Consider the following 15,392-nt stretch of genomic DNA (forward strand, 5'->3'; position numbering starts at 1 on the left):
CTCTAGATACCTGTGCTAACTTCCTCACCTTACTGTATGCCCCTGAGAAAACCCTTCAGATTTTGTAGCGACTCAGACAGCAGTTGAGAAGCGTGCTTTAAATGTGTTAATGAGAGGAGTTAATGGGCATTGGTGGGTGGGGTTAAAATCTCTATGTTCATAAATGTCAAAAGGAAGTACAGCAAATAAAGTAAAACCTAGAAGCAAGTCGCACGTAACAGTGCCTGCTTACGGTACTTCAGCAGCCGTTCACAAAGGCAGCAGAGCTGCGCAAGTGAGAAGTGAAGTGCCTGCGATGCAGAATGGGGTGACCGCTAGTAAGGAAAGGACAGGAAAGGTGGCCCCTGCTAGGATGGAGGAGTCGCTGCAGACAAGCGTGTGCTTTCTCAAAGATATGCTCTGGTTTGCTGGCTTAAAGAAGGAGGAGCAGCATCTTTTATCCAGTTTCGGTGCTGACCGGCCATGGCACACTCCTGTAATCGATGCTTAAGAAATGGTTAGGGTGTCCCTCACCTATGCTTCGAGGAGAAACAAATGCCCTCTTACAATACCAAAATAAGAATCCCAAATAGCGGTCAGCATAAAGCCAAAATAGAGCTTGTTAGTAGGTACATTCGTGCCCTTCCAGTGTGAACAATGTTTGAGTCTTGTGTTTGAATTTTTTTTGATAATAACCCCCCTTTATGACCTGCCTTTTATTTTGCATATTTGTTTGCAGTGATGCTATCTCCATCTGTGTTGCAAAGCTCACTTTTCTGCAGCTTCTCTGTGATTTCCCAGCTGTCCTGTTATTTCCCACCTCATGCTTTTCTTTTCAGCTGAACCTTATTCACAGTGAAATCAGTAATTTAGCCGGCTTCGAGGTGGAGGCCATTATCAATCCTACCAATGCTGACATTGACCTTAAAGATGACCTAGGTAAATGGGGCATGGGTTGACACAACTAACGGTCACATGGAAATTATGGAACCCAGAATTTACTCTCTAGGGCTTCATCCATTTAATAAGAGCAGAAATTCAAATCTCGCAGGTTCTGTTTTGTTGAAGAACTACATTCAAAAGACATTTTCACCAAATCTGAATACTTGCAGCTATTGCTAGTCTTCACATTGGTTTCAGTTAAAACAAATCATTTAAATTCTTTTCCATAATGATCATATGTGACTGTTAGCTATTTTGGGGGGTTTCTTATTTGGATACTTTGAGGACTAAAATACTTTTTTGTCAGGTTGTTTTCAAAATAAGCAGTTTCTCCATTCTAACTGCAATCTCGTGTTTTTTCTGATACTCAGAGTAGGCATTAAATTTTGAAAGAGAGGCGATTAAATAATTAGCTATCCCCCAGTCTTTCCTACCTTGATTTCACGTTTAATTCAGTCAAATAATTGGTTTCCATTATGCTTCAATTACTCCCTGTCACTTTCACATTCAGCTGAAAACAAATACTGATATTGTACCAACAATGAATGTGTAGGTACTATCACGGATGGTGCCTCGCTTTTATAGCTTCTGTCTTGTTCCAGATTAGAGGGGAAAAAATTATACAAAAAAAATCCTTCAACAGAAGTCTGTTCTTCAGCATCAGTAAAAGAAAAATTAACTTTATGCATTCTGTACTGCATTCCCTTCTTATTTGAGTACACCTGCTGCTGTCTTTTTGATAAACTTCCTTAATGGAATACAGCCCATAATTCTTCTACTACTGCATTTCCCGTGGGAATGTACACAAGTAATTTAACCAGAAAAAGATTTAAGAAGGCTAATTTTTAAATCAGCCTTTCTCAGAACTATGTATATTTTTACAAGTGTCTCAGCCATTCCAACACAGAAAATATGCCTTATCTTTAAAATACAAGAACGATGATTTATATTTTTAAAGCAAAATCAGTACAACCCTGTCTGCAAAGACACGGTTTCCTCCCTATGAAGGAGGCTGTCATTTTTAGAAACCGAATGATGCATCGCTATACCTATGAAGATTAGTGCCTGTCAGCTTATTGATGCTGACAAAATGGAGAAACTAATTATTTTGTTTGGCTTGATGATCCTGAATTTCTTTTTTTAAACAGATTCCATATTTTAGTGTCATGCTCTGTGGGGAACTGGTTGTTCTAGGTTTCTGCAAAGTGAAATGGGGTGTTAGCTGGTTTTAAAACTTTGGAAATGATCTCATGTGATTGCTCTGACTTGCCATTTTAACATTTATTTGATCATGTCATACTCAATATTCCTCCTCCTGTTCCCTACACCCCTTTCTCTACATACACCTGCACACACAACTCAGCATACTCCTTTGGCGCAAGGTTTGGAGATGTAAAGGTAGGAAAATATGGACGTTGGTACATGTGTAAATGTAGAGCCTGTGCTGGGTCTCTGTCCAACGTGGTTGATATACATCTGTTTACCTGTTGTAGTTGCAAGTTGTACAGGCTGACATTGCCACGATCGACAGTGATGCTGTCGTTCACCCGACAAACTCTGACTTCTACACCGGTGGTGAAGTAGGTAATGGAAAGTTCAGTGCTGCGGAGTTTGTATGTGTGTGCATGGTCAATCAGCAGCCACAAGCTTGTTGTAGCTATGCAGATTTGCATTCATTTCTCACTTCCAGCAGTCCTGACTGATAACGAAAAGAAATGAATAATTGCAAACTCAGTAGGCATTTTTGATTTTTATCGCCAAATCAGACTTTCAGAAGTAACAATGGAATGCACCACCAAAATTTGAAGTGCAGGAACAGGACGTTCAATGCAGGCATGAGACCACGGAGAACGAATTGCCGCATTGTTTGTTTGACATGTTAAATGCCTGTTTTGAATATAGCTTGAGCCTTGATCTTTAGATTTCTAACCAGTTCCAGTACACCCTCTCCATGCCAAGTTTCAGATGTTCACATCTGACATGCTGGGTCTAGCCCATCTGTGTTTTCCAAACTCTAAAGATTGGTTAGTTTTTTCCTATTTTACCTTACGGGCCAATTACCGTCACAGCCCAGCTCAACGGTCCTCATGCCCACAAGCACATGGCTAGTGATGCCCCGTATGTTTTCCAGGCGATCGGTCATCTAAGCTACACCATTGAGAGAAGGCATGATAGAAAACAGGACAGACATCTTAATTCAGTGTCTTAAGTGTCCCCCGAGTAACTCTTATCTCAGTAACACCCCTCTCTGCGCACAGTATTTTGAAGGATTTTGTGAAAGGGTAGCAGTGCTTTAACTGAACTGCCGTGGTAATTTGAGAAGGCAAATCAGAATTTGGGCTGAACACAGAAGTTGCTGGTAGGGGTGGTGACCCACCACGCTTAAAAGTCTCGTGATGCCAACCTCTGTTCTGCATCTCGCCTTAACCTCATCGTCGCTATGCGAGTGGTCTCCCTCCGTGCCCGAGGCCCTGTTTCGGTACTGGCTCGGAGGGACACGCGTCCCGCTGCAGAGCTGGCGTGACCTACAACACCTGCTTTTTCGGAAGGGGCTACTTGCTCAGTAACACGCAGGCAAGTGTAGCTCTGTATAGCCTGTTGGAGCAGGAACAGCTGTGACTTGGCTGGCTAAACATTATGCAGAGACATTAAAACAAAAGTGTCATAAGACCCTGTATCTGAAGAATATGCTTCTAAAGTCTGTCAGACTCATTTAGCTAATGTGCTTGTCTCCTACCCTTTGACAAAGAAATGCTTTGCTACCCTACAAAGAAAATTGTGTCTCGAAGCTGCACTGCTCATTCCTTAGTGTAGGTTCCTGTTGCCTCTGACTGCTGTAAGAAAGAATAGAAGTGCACAAATGCTTAGCTTCCGATGATTAACTTTTACCCATCTAAATTTTTGGTTTTATTTATTTTTGTTGGGTTTTTTTTTTTTTTTTCCCTAACAATTTAAATGTACTGGGGGCTTACCCGGAGAATTTTAGAGCCTAAATTTCTGCTAACGCTGTTTTCAACACTGATACCAATGCCTGCTTGGAAAGCATGAGATAATGATCTTATTCTCATGGGAGTGACACATATTTATGCCTGTGAGCAAATAAGCTACTAACCTTGGAGCTGTGAAGCAAGACTTCCATCAAGAAACTTGCTAACGTAGTGGAAAATGGTTAAATACAGTATGTCCTTTCCCAGATGAAGCTAATATACAACATAGCTCTGAAATATAATTTCAATCTAAACCCTCACTATTAATCAGAAGAACATAATTGAGGGGTAAATGCAGAAAACCTCACTGATTCGTACCGAATACTACTTTTGCTCTTCTTTGTACCAGATCTGCAAGAGGAGAGCTCAGTGAAATAAACCGACGGGGTTGTTCTTCGCTCTTAATTATAAATTAATTCCCAGTAGAACGGAAAAAGCTGATCCTTCTGGATTGAATTAAACCAAACTAGGCTAAATTCCATTAAATCTACAACAGCTTTGCAATGGCAAAGAAATGACCTACTTAATAGATCTTTTCTGTTCCTGGGTTCTGCACAAGGCTTAATTATGTTTTCCCTTGAAACAAGAGAAATTAAGGATTATGAATGTCATGGGTTTTAGGACTGATCCGAGTACATGACTCGAGGCAAATAAAAGTTGAATACATACAAATATAAATAGGAATGATATGGCAATACATACAACAAGAATATAACTAGGATGGAAGACTCTTTCTTTCCTTCCCCATCCCTTCTCTGTCAGGATGATTTCGTAAGAGCGTGGTGCCAGCCACGACTGCTAGACTGCTTCGGCAACGGGCACGGTGTGTCCCGCTGTCTGGCACGTCACTGCCTTCGGAGGGCGGCGCGTTCCAAGCACCTCAGTGCTGGGGCAGGTCTCCTTTCCTGGCACGCTCTCCTAAAACACCTTGCTGCTACCAGTAAAGCCGTTACGGTCTTTTCTAAGAGATTTGTAAGATGGTGCCTTCCACTCAGTTGCACAGGGACAGGTAACTTTGAGTTTCAGAAAATTCTTAGTGAGGAGTTTGTCGGCATAAACTTAGACCGAAGTGTTTACATAAAAAAGCTTAAATAAGCACAAAGAGCAAATTACGCTCTGACCTACGCAGTCTGACCTTGCAGTCCGGCTTTTGGCAAGCGCCCATTGTGAATTGGTTATGAAAAAGGCAAAAGAAAAGGCATATATTTTTTAATTGTCCTCAGCTTTTGTACCCCAAAAGCAATAAACTGCTAATAGCAAAATAGAGGCGGGGTCACAGAGTCAGTTTTAGAATGAACAATCAAATGCATTGTTTTCAACTTCTAATCTTCATTTTGGAAGATATTTAGCAATGGTGTCAAAACAAAAGCATCTTGTAGCCCTCTTAGTCCTTAGAGCTCTGGCCCTGTTTAGTAAACTGAGTCTTGGAGGAGGGGCTCTGCTTCCTTGAGCATACAGTATGTGCACTTCCATCAGAAAATGCGTTTTTTCTTTCTTCATCGGTGAAAGTAAGGGGTTTCACCAAATAAATGTCTAGATCATTAGAGATCCTAGTTCTGAATTTTTGGAAATCAGTTTTCAAAGTAATATCTCAAATCAGAGCTTTTATGATATCACTGCTTTTTACTTATCTACCTTTATAATTAAAATGCACAGTGAGAAATTATGTGGGATGCTTATGTAGTTAGGAAAATGCTTTCTTGGGCTGTTTTTTTTTTTAATATATATATTAATATTTAAAACTAGAGCTGCAAAATAAGATCTAAACCATTTAGTGATGGACTGCCTTTGTAAACAGCATACCTTTTGGTTGCCCTGAAACACCGCACAGCTCTTCTCCTCCCAGAATGACTTTGTCCAGCTCCTTAGCTGTAGTTAGAGAAGTTCATTGGAGGAATATGTTCCTTAGAGATTCTCCTTATTTCTGAGGCTCTTCCTCTTGGTTAAAGGTGGCTCAACAAGCTGGGCAGTTACCAAGTAAAGCAGCCCGCTGCACTCACGAGACTGTTTCATTCCTGGTGCCACCTGTTGGGGTCAGGGACCAAGATCAGGTGAGTTTCAAATTCTTATTGTGGCAAATGGCTCTTTAAAACAATTTGTAAGAGAGAGGGGAAATGAATCTTAGGGGAAGGAATTGTGGACCTTCAACCGCTCTTGAGCTAGCGCATTCTTCTGGAACATTTCACACTAACGGATGCTCATGATAAGGAAGGAGGTAGGGATGTCATGTCAGATGCTTTGACTTTAAAATCGGAGTCTGAGAATGTTAGCAAGGAATACCGATGTGAGCTTTTTGGGTTGTTAGGGTTGTCTTTTTTGGTTTTTTCTTTTTGTTGTTGTTGTTGTTGTTTTTAATGACTAGCTAATTCTGAAGTCCCAAAAGGTTTAGATCTTACTTTGCAGTCCCCAAAAAATGTTTGGGCAGAAAACTCTAGAATGATGTAATAAAAAAAAATGACGAGTCACATGTCTGCTGTGGAAACCTGGCATCAGAGGAGTAAAATAACAATTCTCTGTTCAGGGAGCACTTTGGAAAAGAAAGGCGGCAAGGAGTTTGTGGAAGCTGTCATTGAGCTTCGCAAAAAGAACGGGCCGTTGGACATAGCTGGAGGTGAGGTTCTGCGCTTCGGAAACCTGCAAACAAAGCACTGCGGGCACCGGCTGCGGCCTTCGTTGCAGGCGGCCGGCCGAGCTCCTTTGAGCACAACGCTTGGGTTCATGCTGTCTGCAGACGGCTTTTATGGGTTATGTGATATTTATATTCTCCAAAGATGAAATACGCACGTTGCATCTTAAGTAACCTTTACCAAAGCATCTGGGAAACGGTGTAGCGATGTAATATTGCAAGCAAAATCGGTCTGTTTGCAGGTACGCGCATACACGAGGAACGTTGATTATTAAGGGCACGGTTCAGAAAAGCAATTAACTGGATGCCTATTTTTCAGAGTAGTTGAGTCCAGCTCTGTTAAACATCTGCTTTGCTGAAGTGCCGCTGACTTTCACTGAACTTAAGCACATGCTTAAAGTTAAGCATCTGCTTGGGGACTTTGTTTAATCAGTGCCAAAATCTTCACTATAAAAGCTTACGACTTTTTGATGCCTAGTTATCAAAATTTATGTAATATCTGAGAAAAATCTACTATATGAGTAATAAAGTTTGGTAATGACGATATATAATTTTACACCATCTGTGAAATTGCTGATACATGTTGTTCATATAGAAGGCTGATTCTGCCATCTGTGTTTATCCTATAAAAATAAATACAGTGTGCACAGTTTTGTAAACGAATTCTGACTGAAGCTGAAGGGGAGATGTAAGACTTCAGCTCTGACAGGAAAAATTACAACTGTTTACTTCTGGTGCTTAATAGGGTGGGTTTTTTTATCCTCTTGCTTTTTAAAATTTTTAATAAGTTTTTCTTGGAATTCTTGATCTGCAAAAATATGTACAATCAATTTCTCACTTTTTTTTTTTCCTCTCTGCTTATTTCCGTGCTGTATTCTTTATCAGCCCAGACCACACTGCTTACAGCTAGATTGCAAGTTGGAGAGAAAAGGTGTTTTTCTCAGCCATGGGTGCATCCCTCAGATTTGAGGGCTGCTTGGCAGCCTTTACCCCGTGGGGAGCTCTGCGCTACACTGGCAGAAACTGGCTGCTAGGGACTTGTTGGAGGACTGTAGCGAAGAATTGGTACACATCAATTTCTCAATCATATCAAAATCCGGCTTTCAGATTTCTCAATTGTGCGGGTATCCCTTTAACCTACCAGTAGCCAGGATCCTTGCCTGGAATATAACAGTAACTAGCACTGTCCCTGGGTCTGTCTTTTTCTACAGCAAAAGCATAACTTCCCCTTTCCGAGCATTTGTGTTTGAAGTAAGGGACAGCCACTCTTGGTAATTAACAGTTGTCCTCAACAGAATTTTAATGAGTTAATTAATGACTACCCTAGAAAACACTCCTTGAGAAGTATTAAAGTTGGTGATGGGTATCAATACAGTATTTTATTCTTTCAGGATGAAGATATTATCCACATTTCACATCTGACTAGAGATATGTCAGCTGCTTTTAATAGATTTTTGTTGGATTTATGATGTATTCTGAATCTGCCAACATTTGAGTTGCACATTATGACAAATTAGCATTGCCTAACACTGAGGTTATTCCACATGTTGGGAACCTACAAACCCAGAAGAACATAAATGCTTGTGCTTCCATTGTCCTTCAAAACGTACTCTTCTGATCAGCCTCCGGTCAGAATGCCCTGTGACAAAGTCGATTTTCTCTTTCCTGCAGCAGCTACAGGATAGTATCCATATGTGATGGTTCTGCTCCAAGAGTTATTTCTACTATACTTAAATAACAAAATACCTCATAAATATTGCAGAATGGGGTAGAGGATTTCTGGCCTCTAAGAACCTTTACAAACCCAATTCTTTAATTACTTTTTTTTAATTACTGGATTTTTATTATTGTTTTTGATGAGATAAGCTGCCATTTTATACCTACACTTTTGTGGCTGCGTATGGTTATACCCCAGAGCGTGCGTGTTAGGGGGCTGACTCTATGAAGCTTCAGTGTATGCTCTCATGAGATTTTGACTAGTTGTTCTTCTTCCCTCAGCTTGTGGTTAGGGTGGTTTTCTTCCCTCTTTTTTTTTTTTTTTTTTTTTTTTTTAAAAAAAAAAAACCCAAACCAAGGTTACAAGTTTTTAATTGCAACCACAGACCTGTGGGTTCAGAAATGGCAGGGATCCTCTTACCCATTTTCTGGCAGGCAGAGCACAGTCTCTTGTTGCTCTGTGATGGGAAGTGGTGAACCCAGAATTCTCCTGCTGAGAGAAGGCCTCTTGCCTGGAGAATCCTTGGCTGCCAGTAGTTTGTAGGCAGGCCACATCCTCTCAGGCTCCCCACGGCCGTGGTAGTATCGTGGTCATAACATACATTTAACATGGTAAAAATGCTTCTCTGTTTCTTTGTACATACAAGGCCTTGCCTGTGGGTATATAAACGGTGTGAATCAAACATTGTAAATCTATAGATGCATCCTGGCCACCAAGAATGGGTGAAAGTGATAAAGTCAACCTGGCGTTGTTTAAGTGGTACTGGATGACCCCCACACAAAAGAGCTCGAATGAGGCCAGTCTTGAAATTGCACAAAACGTCACCTTCGCAGTTACTCAGAAACAAAGCTGGAAATACAGCAAAAATCTTAATTCACCTCTTTTCTATCCTTCCTTACCCGTTTGCAGAGCACTAACAGCTCTGAACTGATCCAGTCTGGGCTGCGGCGTGATCAGAAGGTAGCTAAACAAACTGTGTATTTAGCAGGAGTAGCTGACATAACTCCAGAGTCGTAACTCCACATGACTGTCTAGCATCCTGCTACTTACTGTAGCTCTGCGATAAACTGAACCAGGGCAAGAGCATCCCTTGAACGGGTTTGCGTTCGAACAGATCACTTGCCTTTCTCCTTACGCATTACGCAAGTTTGCACAGTCCCCAGTATAAATGTGTTTCCTTTGATGTCAGCCGTGAATTCTTACTCTCTCTGAAATAAGCTCTATTATAGCTGTGATTTATAAATTACCACAGCAAAGTGCAGCTGGAAATGGAAAATACAAAGTCTCTGTAATCATGTTGTTATATTTTAAGGCTGTGTGATTTGTAATCTAAACCATTCACGGGGGCTAAAGGAATGTCTGTCAATTGTTTGCTATTTTAATCACATGTGCACTTTTTTAATCCTAAGGAAAGGAAAGCAATTATGTTTCACTTTCGGTTCTTGCTAGCTGTTGTCAGCGCTGGCCATGGATTGCCCGCGAAATTTGTGATCCACTGTAATAGCCCAGGTTGGGGCTCAGACAAATGCGAGGAGCTGCTGGAAAAGACAGTGAAGAACTGCTTGGCTCTGGCCGATGAAAAGAAGCTGAAATCCATTGCGTTCCCTTCAATTGGCAGTGGCAGGTAAGGCGCTCAGACAAACCCAACGCCAAACAGGTCATGTTTTCCAAGTGCTGTCTCATATGTTCGGGTCCCTGCCCATGTACCAAACCCATCGCTACAATGCTGACTTTATTCTGGTTCGTTTAGATCAGTTCCCTGAATGAAATGTTTCTTCTAGGTTTGTTCAAGCTGGGCATGGAGCCTGCAGTATTCTCCTGAACATAGTTCAACTTTGGCAGGTCTAGTAGTGATCCCTGCAGGATCTTAAAGTGTGCAAATAGTTAAAGAGCATAAACCAAACTTTTTAAGAGGATATTAAAAGACGTTTTCAGACTATCAACTTGTTCATATAAATTGGGGATGTGGAGGAGAACAGGAAGAGGAGGGATACCTAGTTTTAGTTCATAATTAAATTTACTGAATACATGTCTTAGAATGGCCAGAGGACATGGCTTAGCGTTCGTTTAAGTAGCAAACCTGAAGTGGAATTCTCGGGATTTGCAGAGTCACTTAAAGCTTTCACCCAAAATCGTAAGCTGAATTCCATGCAGTTTACATCATGGGACTCTTTCAGAAAAAAAAATTAAAACATAAAAAGGCCTTAAAAGCCTTTGCCAAGGTTTTTGAAAGCCAAAGTCTAAAGTTAAGGTCCTTTGGCTTTGTACAGATGCTCAGCGCCTTTGAATGCTGGATCACATTTTTAAGAGTCTAAATACGGACCACGCTTTTAATCTGAGGCTCTTGGGTTTGGGGTGGGGAGGGAGGTTTGGAACACTTGGCCCTAATGATGGCTCAGCATGAAGACCAAGGGCCAAACCTAGGCTGAATTACACAGTTGTGTATTTAACCCTGAGCAGCTGCCCCTTTTGAATTTGTCATGAAAGAAGTTGGCCGATGCACAGCAAGAATATTCTTCCCATTGTGCCGTGTTGCAACACTGGATTAATTCCTGCATATCCTGTGGGTTAGGGCAGGAAACGCTATTTGAGCTTTTGGGTGAATGACAATAAAGAAATAGAAGTTCCACTAGGATAATAAATTTAAGCGACTTGCATCAGACAAAGCTCCAAATAAGGTTAAATTTGCATGGGTGTCATTTTAAGGAGGTAACATGAACAAACCTTGTGGAACGGTAGAGAAATACAGCGGAGGGTTCACGCTAACCTGTTGATTTTGCTGCCAGGTTCACAGGCTAGTCAGGGCAAAGACAAGTTCTGAATTGCTCTTTAGGAGAAGCCGTGACCCTCCATGGGCTGTAGCATGTCTGTGGAATCGGTCACGTAGGTGCCTAAAGCGAGGCTACGTAAAGTGTCCTCCGCAGCGCACTTTCTCTTCCGGGTAGCTCCCAGCGAAGAACCATTCCCAGCCCTTGTCACGAAGCAGGTGATTGGTGTTGGAAGGTGGTGAAACCCTGAATAATCATGAGATTCACATTCTGTTATGAGATCTGGTTACTGAGAGGCAAGGCCTGTGGCTAAGTTCTCAGCTTGGCACATGCACGTCATCCTGACTCGAGCCAGCTGAAGTGGTGCTTTTAAAAGATGGAGAGGAATCAAGAGGCCTTGAGAATTATATGAGGTTGTGTATTTTCTCTTTTTTTCTCTTAATTAGAGGTATTCAAGCATAAATGAGTTTTGGAGAGAACAGAATATATTCTGACAATGCTCTTTACTTGTTTTTACGAAGTCAGAAGCGTTAAAAAAAAAATAAAAGTAAAGCTTTTAAAGACAACAAATGCCAAAGACACCACATGTCCGCAGCTATTCTAGTACAGACATCTGTCAAGCAGACATCACCCAATAAACCCACATAAACAGTTTCATTCTCTTTTATAGTTGAGGAATGGGATTACATGAGGGCAGTTCAAATAAATCACGGGGGGAAATAAAATAGCATGCTTGTAGCACTCAGCGGGCCAGATGCTCAGCCTGAGCCAACTTGTGGAGAGCACAAGCTGGGTGCCGTACAGAGGTAGCCTGGAGTTCAGTCTGGTAGGGCCAGGAGGAGAACAGGGAAAGGAGAGTTAGGGATTGAACGTACAATCATCCTCGGAGCAGGGATTTCATTCTGAGGCTCTGACTTTGATCTGAATTGACATGAGCGTGGCTAAAGTCTCAAACTGCCTTTTCACAAGAATTTAACTCAGACCAGCAGATTGAGGCAAGAGGCTTCTGTTTCCTGCAGCCCACACGTGGCCGTTGGGTCAGCACCTTTCTTCTGATTTTTTTCTACTCTCTCTCTTTTGGGAGAGTGGTCCTAAACAATTTACTTTAATCGGCTTCCCTTTGTGCATGCCTCCCTTTGACCGGGCTGCTCTTGTTTCGTTTGCCCGGTCGTGGCCACCTTGCTGGAGCACTACTGAAGTGGAAGCTGTGCTCAGAGGCCCCTGTGAGCACTTCAGAAGCGGTGTATACCCTGATTTTGATGCTGGCCTGCATGACAATTCCTGCTCAGGAGCAAAATTACCCAAAGATCTGTTCAATATATGCCAGATGCAGCATTCCTCAGTAACTAGCAAGTGATCAGATGTGGAGGCATGCTGAGTCTGTGTCTTTTTCTCTATGTCAGCTGACAGTGGGAAGTAGCTCCCATGTCAAAACTGTGCTTTCAGTTGATTAACTTGTCACGCAGCTGATTCTCCCCGATCAGCTCATTTGGCTTTGGAAGAACACAAGGTTTTTTCACAATGCTTTTTGCCTTTTTTTTTTTTTTTTCCCTTCTTCACTAAAAGAAAAAATTGGGCATTTTCAGAAAAGAAAAAAAACAGCGTGAGCTATTTCATGTCACCATTTTTGAAATATCACAAGCATTATCTTCAGGCAGCACTGCCACAGAATTGCTCTAGGAGTATATTTTCTGGTAAGGTAATGTGCAGTGAGCGGGCCACGGCACAGGCGGTTGCCTTCCTCATTTTGCATCTTGCAGCATGTAATGAGAGGGAGAGTACCACGGTGTTTTATTGCCAGAGTTCGGTGCTTCAGTGAGCGAATGCTAAGGGATGTTACGCCTGTCAGCGCCAGAGGTGAATTTAGCCCAGCTCCTTCAGATTGCTGAGGAAACTCCTGAGGAACTCGGCCATCTCCATAATCTGTGAATTATTAGTGGTATCAATAGTTCACACTTCATAACAGGGAGTATCGACCACTATGTATCTGTAAGTGCACGTCAGGTGACGAGGTGACGTTCAACGGGCTCCTGCAAGTTCTGTTGGGGCCCTGCTCGTAGCAGAGCGATCACGTCCCGTCACTTCTGGCCGATGACTGCGATGCGCTTCCCTGTGGCTCGGGGAGCGCTCAGACTTCGGCTGGGGTGAAACCACAGCCTGGGTGGGTAGCCGTGCTCCAGGGGAAATGCTGCAGCGAGGCTTAGGCCACACTTGGAGTAGTTACCGGGTGTAATTTCAGGAGTTTGCCATGAGCTGTAAGACTCGCAGTTCAGGCTATGGCTTTGTTCAGACCGTTCTACTTGTGCTTGACCTGTTTTAAGATCAGATGAAACTTTTAGATAAGGGCTGCTAGATAAAAATGTGAAAAACGCGTAAGAAGGGTTCCCAGATTAGGCACTGGGCTTTGAAATTCAGCCATGCACGGTTTCATCAGCTGAGAAGGCAGCAAGGTTTGTTCTGTTTGTCTGTGGCTTCTCCAGAAGGAGGAGGCAGGAGCCCCCCCTTTAGGCTTTGCTAGAGGAGTAGGAAGGCCTCTGGTTCTTAGGTCTCTCTGGTTGATACCAAGCAGATCTCTGTCTTTCAAGATATTTTTCTTAGGGCTGTACTTACATTGAATCAGCCTGTAATTAAAAAGGATAGAAGCAGTGTCGGAAGTGCTGCTGAGCTTGGCTTAGAAGAGTCATCAAGTCCCTTAAGTCTGTGCCCAGCCCTGACGCAGCTACTTTGGCTTCCCAAGCCCAGTACAGTTAGACTGACCCCGTCTGGACAAGGCTCGCCGTGACCCAGGAGCACAGGCTCGCTCACCGCCGCTCAGCCTGCTTCCCTTTTTCTGCCACGTTTGACGGGGTCAGGGCGTTGCCAGTGCTGTTTGTCACCACCAAACCGCCTGGATCAAGTTCTCTCGCCCTTTTTACTTTTCTTTAACGGCTGGTTTGCTTTCAGGACGGGTTTGACGCTGCAACTCTTGACATATACGCTGCTTTCCTGACCGCTTCAGGCTGCCTGGCTGTGGATTTACTTGTCTGTTAGATGAGAATAATTGACCCGTCAGCTATCGTACAGTTCAACCCAGGAATGCGTGTGGACTCTGTATTCATATTTTGGGAATGCTTCTCTTCTCTTCGAACATTTAAAGTCTTGCCTAAACAAACGAGTTTGTAGCTTCTACTTCACACTGTAAACACTGGCGTTGTAGCTTTATTTACGGCGCTGCGGTAGCGAAAAGACTGAGCCTTCCCTGCGAGGTTTTACCATCGCAAGCTTGTTCAGTGGGTCTTGATTTGCTTGCTTTGTTTTTCTGTCTCTCCTCCTAGAAACGGCTTCCCAAAGCAAACGGCTGCGCAGCTGATCCTGAAAGCCATCTCCAGCTATTTTGTGTCAACAATGTCCTCTTCAATCAAGACGGTGTACTTCGTGCTCTTCGACAGTGAGAGTATAGGGATCTACGTGCAGGAAATGGCCAAACTAGATGCCAACTAAGCCTAGAAAGCTACAGTACCAGCCCCCTCTTCTGCCCATCGTCCTCCCCGAATACTTAACTCGTCGTGAAGCAGAGCATCCCTTATTTTAAATTTTGCTCATCTAGGGGAATAAAGGTGGGGTTTTTGTTGTTCTTTTGTTTCGTTTGGGGGGGTGGGGGGGTGGGTTTGTTCGTTTTGTTTTTACTTTCTCAAATGTTTTATGTTGGCACTGATAGTTGGCATTACTGCTGTTAATGCACTGTATACCAGGCATCGTCTGAACTTAGTGTAATCTAGGAGATTTTATAGTTTTATTTTAATGAAGTATGGATTGAAGCAGAAAGCCGTTAGGAGTATGTAGTCTTTTACTTGTGAAAGAAACAGGCCGACCCTATTTTGTAACTGTGTTGTGGTGCTTTATCAATACATCGAGTGGCGTTCCTTTCATTTTTTAAAAGAACAGATGCTATAAACCTAATTTGTGTTTGTTTATTGTCTTAATGATAAATCCGGAAGAAAAAAAAATACAGAAACCCTGCTGTCCTTAATTATATTTACAATTTTGAAATTGTGTGAATTGATTTAGTAAAATGTTTGAACTGTTGCTCTTAGTGTACTTTAATTTTTCCCATAAGCCTTCATTTTCTGACCTCCAACAAGTTGGCCTGGCGAGGGATGGTAAAACACCAGACCCGGGCCGGTGGCCTGGAAAGGCGTGTGGGGACGCTGGGTCTCCCACCCGCGCCCGGGGACGCCCGCCAGCGGATCCTTTTGCAGCGAGCATCCAGGCTTTCCAGTTGGTGCTTCACATCTTCCTGTTCAGAATGGGACTTAATTGGCTGTTTATTTTGGGAGGTTGAAGCCCTTTAGATCAAGCAAGGCCTAGGATTTTTTTGAACTAGTTCCAGTCAT

At 42.7% G+C, this 15,392-nt stretch overlaps 1 protein-coding gene across 4 annotated transcripts in view; it reads left to right on the top strand.

Moving 5' to 3' along the window:
- Positions 1-15,084, top strand: part of MACROH2A1 (macroH2A.1 histone) — a 47,238-nt gene extending 32,154 nt beyond the window's left edge. For 2 of the 4 annotated variants that reach the window (XM_075102890.1, XM_075102891.1), the window contains exons 6-9: positions 819-918; positions 6,430-6,519; positions 9,701-9,875; positions 14,334-15,084. In XM_075102890.1, the coding sequence (XP_074958991.1) occupies positions 819-918; positions 6,430-6,519; positions 9,701-9,875; positions 14,334-14,499 (531 nt within the window). In that variant the 3' untranslated portion in view covers positions 14,500-15,084. Of the gene's footprint in view, positions 1-818; positions 919-2,414; positions 2,506-6,429; positions 6,520-9,700; positions 9,876-14,333 lie in introns of all 4 variants that reach the window. The other 2 variants (XM_075102892.1, XM_075102893.1) reach the window with 1 other exon arrangement.
- Positions 15,085-15,392: the final 308 nt, after the last annotated feature.

Source organism: Phalacrocorax aristotelis, chromosome 8, assembly GCF_949628215.1.
Source record: "Phalacrocorax aristotelis chromosome 8, bGulAri2.1, whole genome shotgun sequence".
Lineage (NCBI taxonomy): Eukaryota > Metazoa > Chordata > Aves > Suliformes > Phalacrocoracidae > Phalacrocorax > Phalacrocorax aristotelis.